The sequence below is a fragment of the Bufo bufo genome, chromosome 6, assembly GCF_905171765.1.
Source record: "Bufo bufo chromosome 6, aBufBuf1.1, whole genome shotgun sequence".
NCBI classification, from domain to species: domain Eukaryota; kingdom Metazoa; phylum Chordata; class Amphibia; order Anura; family Bufonidae; genus Bufo; species Bufo bufo.
This window is the reverse complement of record NC_053394.1, coordinates 121,391,617-121,400,089: the sequence shown is the minus strand read 5'-3', so window position 1 is coordinate 121,400,089 and position 8,473 is coordinate 121,391,617. Positions and strand designations below refer to the sequence as shown.

General features: G+C 45.3%; 1 protein-coding gene across 1 annotated transcript; it reads left to right on the top strand.

Annotated features, from left to right (window-relative positions):
• The first annotated feature begins 602 nt into the window (after positions 1-602).
• Positions 603-3,718, top strand: LOC121005566 (arp2/3 complex-activating protein rickA-like). The gene is made up of 2 exons (XM_040438342.1): positions 603-812; positions 3,028-3,718. The coding sequence occupies exons 1-2, from the start codon at positions 712-714 to the stop codon at positions 3,716-3,718; spliced, it is 792 nt and encodes a 263-aa protein (XP_040294276.1). The 5' UTR covers positions 603-711.
• Positions 3,719-8,473: the final 4,755 nt, after the last annotated feature.

Below are 8,473 nucleotides of genomic sequence, written 5' to 3'. Positions count from 1 at the left end.
CTATATTCAGCGTTTTTCACGCAGGACAGGCCCCATAGAAATGAATGGGGATGCGTTAATAACGCATTGCATCCGGATGCAATGCGTTGTGTTCCGTTTTTCACGCAGGTTTCTTAGCAACACTTGAAAAAGAAAGTGATTAGACAGGAAGTGAGTTTTTTTAGAGCTGCATGTCCCAACCTGGTTTGGCTGCTGTTGGTGTGAGTAGCAAGAAAAATGCCAAGACAACCCAGCAAGCCCATGGACGTGGAGAAGATGATTGTGGAGGTCCAGGGCAGGCCCTGTCTGTGGGACAGTCGGTCTGGTGACTACCATGACCGATACAAGAAAGATGCTACCTGGGAGGAAGTGGCCAAGGAGGTTTTTGCAAATGTTTGGGGCAAAACCCCTGAAGTCAAGCGCCATACTTTAAGTAAGTGCGCTGTCCATATATATATATATATATATATATATATATATATATATACACACATTTGTGATAATGCCTTTATGTTGAAAGTAGCATAGCACATGTGTAACATTGTCCTCCATTTTACATAGCACATGTTTTATCCGAGAAGATAGTTTGCCATTTGCTATGCTAAAGAGGACATCTCTACAAATCCACATGGTAGTCATACAGTATGTCATGTATTAATTTTTTTATTTTTTTTTGTAGTTGATGAAGTAAAGAATAGATGGCGGAGTTGCCGCGACCAATTTCGCAAGGAAATGGCCCATCATTGCCGCAGTGGTTCAGGGCCACTGAAGAAAAGGCCCTATATTTTTAAAGAACAGCTAATGTTCCTCAGAGACATAATGGACGTGCGCCCGTAAGTACATACAGTGGGGGAAATAATTATTTGACCCCTCACTGATTTTGTAAGTTTGTCCAATGACAAAGAAATGAAAAGTCTCAGAACAGTATCATTTCAATGGTAGGTTTATTGTAACAGTGGCAGATAGCACATCAAAAGGAAAATCGAAAAAATAACTTTAAATAAAAGATAGCAACTGATTTGCATTTCATTGAGTGAAATAAGTATTTGAACCCCTACCAACCATTAAGAGTTCTGGCTCCCACAGAGTGGTTAGACACTTCTACTCAATTAGTCACCCTCATTAAGGACACCTGTCTTAACTAGTCACCTGTATAAAAGACACCTGTCCACAGAATCAATCAATCAAGCAGACTCCAAACTCTCCAACATGGGAAAGACCAAAGAGCTGTCCAAGGATGTCAGAGACAAAATTGTAGACCTGCACAAGGCTGGAATGGGCTACAAAACCATTAGCAAGAAGCTGGGAGAGAAGGTGACAACTGTTGGTGCGATTGTTCGAAAATGGAAGGAGCACAAAATGACCATCAATCGACCTCGCTCTGGGGCTCCACGCAAGATCTCACCTCGTGGGGTGTCAATGGTTCTGAGAAAGGTGAAAAAGCATCCTAGAACTACACGGGAGGAGTTAGTTAATGACCTCAAATTAGCAGGGACCACAGTCACCAAGAAAACCATTGGAAACACATTACACCGCAATGGATTAAAATCCTGCAGGGCTCGCAAGGTCCCCCTGCTCAGGAAGGCACATGTGCAGGCCCGTCTGAAGTTTGCCAATGAACACCTGAATGATTCAGAGAGTGACTGGGAGAAGGTGCTGTGGTCTGATGAGACCAAAATAGAGCTCTTTGGCATTAACTCAACTCGCTGTGTTTGGAGGAAGAAAAATGCTGCCTATGACCCCCAAAACACCGTCCCCACCGTCAAGCATGGGGGTGGAAACATTTTGCTTTGGGGGTGTTTTTCTGCTAAGGGCACAGGACAACTTATTCGCATAAACGGGAAAATGGACGGAGCCATGTATCGTGAAATCCTGAGCGACAACCTCCTTCCCTCTGCCAGGAAACTGAAAATGGGTCGTGGATGGGTGTTCCAGCACGACAATGACCCAAAACATACAGCAAAGGCAACAAAGGAGTGGCTCAAGAAGAAGCACATTAAGGTCATGGAGTGGCCTAGTCAGTCTCCGGACCTTAATCCAATCGAAAACCTATGGAGGGAGCTCAAGCTCAGAGTTGCACAGAGACAGCCTCGAAACCTTAGGGATTTAGAGATGATCTGCAAAGAGGAGTGGACCAACATTCCTCCTAAAATGTGCGCAAACTTGGTCATCAATTACAAGAAACGTTTGACCTCTGTGCTTGCAAACAAGGGTTTTTCCACCAAGTATTAAGTCTTTTTTTGTTAGAGGGTTCAAATACTTATTTCACTCAATGAAATGCAAATCAGTTGCTATCTTTTATTTAAAGTTATTTTTTCGATTTTCCTTTTGATGTGCTATCTGCCACTGTTACAATAAACCTACCATTGAAATGATACTGTTCTGAGACTTTTCATTTCTTTGTCATTGGACAAACTTAAAAAATCAGTGAGGGGTCAAATAATTATTTCCCCCACTGTATGTACTCCTATATGCTTACTGTTAAATAAATCCTAAATAATAAATATGGTATGTTTCGAAATAAATTGAGTATTTTCAAGGTAACCTGTCATCAAGTTTATGCTAACCTCCCTGAGGGCAGCATAAATTAGTGACACAAATGCTGATTTCAGTGGCCTGTCACTTATATTATATGACCTAAAAGGAAGTAGGTTCTGAGAACCAGGATCATAATCATTGCAGCCCAGGCCTTGAAAAGAGTCAAATCTACCTGAGAAGAGTCATGGTTATTCATAATCTCCTGCTCTTCTCACCAATCTGCTAATGATGGACAGACTGACAATCAGCAGGTGGTCATGTAGAGGCAGAGTTTTTGAGTAAAAACCATGACTCTTCTCATGTTATTATCGTGGCAATTTTCCAGACCCAGTCTGCAATGATTGTGATGTGGCTATTCAGCCAAAAATGGCTTTGGAAAATTTTAAATGACATACCGAAGTTATCAACTCACCAGTCTGTACTTTATTCTGGCGTGATTATGGCGAGCATAAAGTTGATGACAGGTTCCCTATATAAACATGTAATTTAATAATGTTTTCTCTATTGAAGGACGGAAGACAACCTGGAGGAAGAGACGGAGCAGGCTGCCCAGCAGCATTCTTCTGCTGCTGAGGAAGAAACTCCACCTTCCCTGGACACAGAGGAGATGTTAGAAGCTGGGCCATCCACCAGCTCCACGCCCCACATCCCTCCTGCAGAGTATGCACCTTCACTTCAGCTGGGGGCACTCCGGAAACGGTCAATGCCCACAGCTGAAGTGGAGGTGAATACTCGTATACTGGACTACTTGTCCAGAGTCCGGCAGGAGGACCATTACGAGTTATATGGGCGCAGTATTGGATCCCTATTAAAAAAAAATCCTGAAGATCTTTATCTGCAGACCCAAGGCGCCATTGGGATCCTCATTCAGGCAGCCACTCCGCCAAAAGATCCCACAGAATTATTTGTTACACTAGAAAATTGGCGCTTATATGGGAACATCCATGGGCCACCATCTAGGCCTCCATCACAGTTTCCGAACAGGCCACTCCACTACCCTCCTCCTCCTCGGCAACCATACCCCCCTCCACCCCAACAATATGGTTCCCTATACAGTGCAGAGGCATCATATCCTCCACCTGCACCCTCCGCAGCTCAGCCAGCTCCACCACAGCACTTTGCCCCCTCTTCTCAGGGCAGTTACCAGCCAACGCAATCCGATGTTAACCCCCCCACACCCTCACATTACTACAACTTGTAAACTAATGGAAGTTTGATATAGTTGTAAATGTGATTATTTATGTCAAATATGACAATATTTTGTGTTCATATTATTTTTTCAGTAAAGTAAAAAAATTTCAACACTATTTGACTTTGTTTTTTTTTATTACTAGTACGATACACAGTACAGAAAAAATGACATTATGAGGGATTAGTTGATATTTCACATGCATTTAAAATAATTAGTTATGCACGTGAATTATGTAAGCTCGCAACCCACGTCAAGGGTCCTCATATTTTTGCGAGTCCCTAACTTAATAAAAAATAACTAACTAAAAGAAAAATCCATCCAGGATACATACAATGTATAGTCATCTTCACTGTATGAAAACAATATTATCTTTGACCAGATGAAAAGGGCTGTTGATTAAATGTAAATGACCCAGCAGGAGACATGAAATAGTCCGAAAATATTTCTCTCACTGTCAGTCTCCATGGGCTGCTGAAGTCAACACCTCTGCATCGTCATCTAGACTGGACTCATGCATGCGAGTGAAATTATGAAGCACTACACACGCTTTAATAACATTGTTTACATTCTCAGGGGCAAGCTGAATAACAGAATGAAAAATACGCCATTTGCTGGCTAAAATTCCAAAGGCACACTCAAAATACCTTCTGGCCCTGCTTAAACGAATATTGAATGTGCGCCTTTCCTGATTTAATCCTCGCCTAGGGAAAGGACGCATCAGGTTTGGCGATAGAGCAAAACCCTCATCACCAACTATAACATATGACGCTGGTGGGCCTGAAGAGCCAGGAATAGGAGCTGGCTGGGGAAGGTCCAGTTGGTTGGACTGAAGCCACCGACCCATTCTGGAAGCCCGGAAGATGCGAGCATCTGCCGAACTTCCATAGGCCCCGATATCTACAATTATAAACCTGTAGTTTGTGTCAGCCAAGGCCAACAAAGCTACAGAGAAAAACTGTTTATAATTATAGAATCGGGACCCTGAGTTCGGTGGCTTCTTCACCCGTATATGCTTCCTGTCAAGGGCACCAATACAATTGGGGAATTGTGCCCTCTCCTGGAAGCCCTGTGCAATCTGAAGCCACTGCTGCCTTGTTGGTTGTGGCAGCACAGCAGCTAGCAGTTGCGACCACATGGTGGCACAGGTAGCCCGCACTATTCCTGATATTGTGGAGGTCCCCATGCGGAATTCAAAATGTAATAAGGCAAATGAGTTTCCTGTTGCAAAAAATCTGTGAAAAAAAAAAAAAAAAGTTTTAAACACTATCACCATCACATTTTTCATGATATCATGCAGCTTTAAATCAGCTATATATCAGACATAAAATACATGGTTTTTATCCTGACTGCAAAAATTTTTACATACCTCAGGGTTATAATTAGCCGTTCCTCAGCTGAAATACAACACCGCATGTTGGTATTCATGAAGGTTAGGCCAGGCCTCAACTCCCCCAAAAGCAGATCAAATGTAGGGATGGACATTCGGCAATAACGGACAAATTTGTCAGGGTGCGCACGCAGGTCAGCATACATAGTTTGAAACTTCCCTTTGACAGCCCTCTGTGCAATTATTGGGTGAACCCACATCCTCGTCCTCCGCGGTTCCTCCTCAAGCATTTCTCTCCGCTCTTTAAAACAACGAAATACCAGCCAGTGCAAAAGCACAAGATCAGGAGTTGATGCAGGCAAAGACGACATGCTGCTTCAAAAAGGAACTCCTCAAAATAGAATCAACACACTTTAGATATAGATCCACACAAAATGGAGCTGCCACAAACTGAAGAGCATGTTGGGCGTGTTTATATTGTGTTTCAAGTGAACATGTGACTCAACAGGATGTTTGCTTTCTGTTTCACGCGTGTCATCCGGATGCTATCCGCGCGGAAAACACAAACACTGAACGCAATCGCTGTGAAAACTGACTTGTTTTTGATCCAAAATCGCACGTTTTTAACTGAACGCATCCTGAGCAAAAACGTCACACCCATGTGAACCCAGCCTTAATGGGGAATTTATTTTTACATTCTGTATGTCATCTGACAGTTTATTTTCCTCAGTGAATACATTGGAGAAAAAAATATTTAACAGCTTTGCTTTCTCCTCATCGCTCTCTGCGACTCCCCCCTCGTTACTCTTTAAAGGGCCGACACCTTCAGATTTATACTTTTTAACATTTATATAATTGTAGAACATTTTAGGGTTAGTTTTACTCTCTTTGGCAATTAATCTCTCAGGCTCTAGTTTGGCCGCTTTTATTTGTTTTATGGATTACAATATCATCCAGGTAAGCCGAAGACGATGTGATCGCAGCACAATGTCCATTAGCCTTTGGAAAGTGGAGGGTGCGCCATGCAGACCAAAGGGTAACACCTTATACTGGTATAGCCCCTCTGGTGTAATGAAGGCCGTTTTCTCTTTGGCAGCCTCCGTTAAGGGTACCTGCCAGTACCATTTGGTGAGGTCCAAAACAGAAAAATACCGGGCTGTCTGCAATCTTTACTGTGGCAACTGCTTCCCTTACATCAGACTGAGGGACCGGAACCTCTCCTCCTAGAAAACTCGGCCGCGGGCTATCGTCAGTACTGGTCTCCCTATCTTTCCAAGTTTTGAGCAAATTCACATGGTAGACCTGCTCCAGCTTCCGCCGCCCTGGCTGGTGTACCTTGTAGTTTACTTCTCCAACCTTTTTGAGTACCCTGTAGGGTCCCTGCCATCTAGCCAGTAACCTACTGTTGGTACCAGAACCAAAACCCGATCTCCCGGGTTAAAGATCCGGACCCGAGCCTACCAAATATACACCCGACTTTGAGCTTGCTGAGCTGCCTCCATATGTTCCTTTACCAGCGGCAACACAGTTTCCATACGTTCTTGCATCTGGGTAACATATTCAATAACGCTTTTATATGGTGTGGGTTGTTGCTCCCACGCCTCTTTGGCTATATCCAACAGACCACGTGAATGTCTGCCATATAGGAGCTCAAAGGGGCGAGAACCCAGTAGAGGCCTGGGGCACTTTTCGCACTGAAAACATAAGATAGGGCAGAAGGAGGTCCCAGTCCTTCCCATCCTTAGACACTACTCGTTTTAACATGGTTTTTAACGTTTTATGAATCCTTTCTACTAGGCCATCAGTTTGCGGGTAATAGACGGACGTCCGTATCTGCTTGATGTTCAGCAACTTACAGAGTTCCTGCATGACCTTGGAAATAAAAGGGGTCCCCTGGTCAGTCAGAACCTCTTTAGGTAGCCCCACTCTAGAGAACATCTCCATTAACTTGGCTATGAGTTTGGCCAATGTATGTTGCAGTGGCACCGCCTCCGGGTAGCAAGTGGCGTAACCTAGGACTACCAAGATATTATGGTGCCCTCTAGCGGACTTCGGTACTGGGCCTACGAGATCCATAGCGATTTTTTCAAATAGAGTCTTGATAATCGGGAGAGGCACTACGGGCCTGCGGAACAGGTGCTGGGGCATAGTTGTTTGGCAGGTCAGGCAAGACTTACAAAAGTCATCCACCTCTCTAAACACATTGGGCCAGTAAAACCATTGTAGTATCCATTTCTGTGTCTTCTGCAGTCCCAGATGACCTCAAGAACATGTTGGTGGGCTAACTCTAACACGAGTTTTGAATAAGCCCGGGGCACCACCAACTGTTCAATGGGTTCACCCCACAGCTGGCTTACCCGATATAGCATATTCTGGTTGACCACAAAACGGGAAACATCGACTCGGCACCAGGTTGTTGGGGTACCCCATCGACTATTACCACATTCTTCCAAGCCCGGGATACGGTTGGGTCTCGGCTTTGGGCTGTACTGAAATTCTCCCCAGAGACGTTGAGGTCTGCCAACTCAGGTCCCGGTGGCAATTCCCCCATGTCTCCCACCAACACCCTATGCAGGGTTGTCTCCCCCTCTTCCACGAGGTGGCGGTCACCCCTACTGCTAGCCCTTTCGCATCCGGTTCCCGGGGTTCTGGCTGTACTCCTGAACAAGGCCAATCTCCTGGGTTCACCCCTGACTCAGGAGTACCAGTCACTCTCACAACCGGCCATAGGGCCGGGATACCTGGAAAGTCACTCCCTATTATGAGTTCGTAGTGCAAGTTTGCGGTGACTGCCACTTCGTGGGTCCACCTGCCGGCTACCATGGTTAGAGTCACCAGTGCTGTGGGGTAGTCTTTTAAGTCTCCGTGAATACACATCACCCTAACTTTCCGGCCAGTATACTCAGTGGACCGCACTAGGGTAGTCCTTACTAGGGTCACCAAGCTCCCTGAGTCCAGCAGCGCCTCAGCTTGAGTGTCTCCCACTACCACCTGGCACAAGTGGTCTAGAGCCTTCGGGGTACCTGTGGCATACAGTTTTATAGCATACAGTGACTGACGGTAACCACAATTAGTGTCCATGAGCTCAACCCGATGGGGACACTCAGCCCTTATATGGCCAGGTGCCTGACACTGCCAGCAGATTACCTGGGTTTGGCCCATAGTGGAAACCTCCCAGGTGGGTTTCACTGGCTCATACCGTTGCGCCTGGGGCGGGGAGTTCTGGGGTTTACCTGCCCCCCTCCCGAAAGAGCGCCTCTTAAGATTCTTAGTGGCCTCATAGCGTTCCACCAGGTCCACCATTTTCAGGGCCTTTCTAGGAGACACCTGGCTGATCCAGAGCTGGAGAGGGGGTGGCAGCGCCCTCCAGAATATGTCAGCCAATAGTCTATCCACCATAACCGTGGAACTCAGCACATCAGGCTGTAGCCACTTTT

Bases quoted from the DNA above. Each gene is read 5' to 3' on its own strand.
- LOC121005566 (XM_040438342.1), top strand. From the start codon at position 712: ATGGCCCATCATTGCCGCAGTGGTTCAGGGCCACTGAAGAAAAGGCCC. The intron at 813-3,027 runs GTAAGTACATAC...TCTCTATTGAAG, and splicing joins GACATAATGGACGTGCGCCC to GACGGAAGACAACCTGGAGG.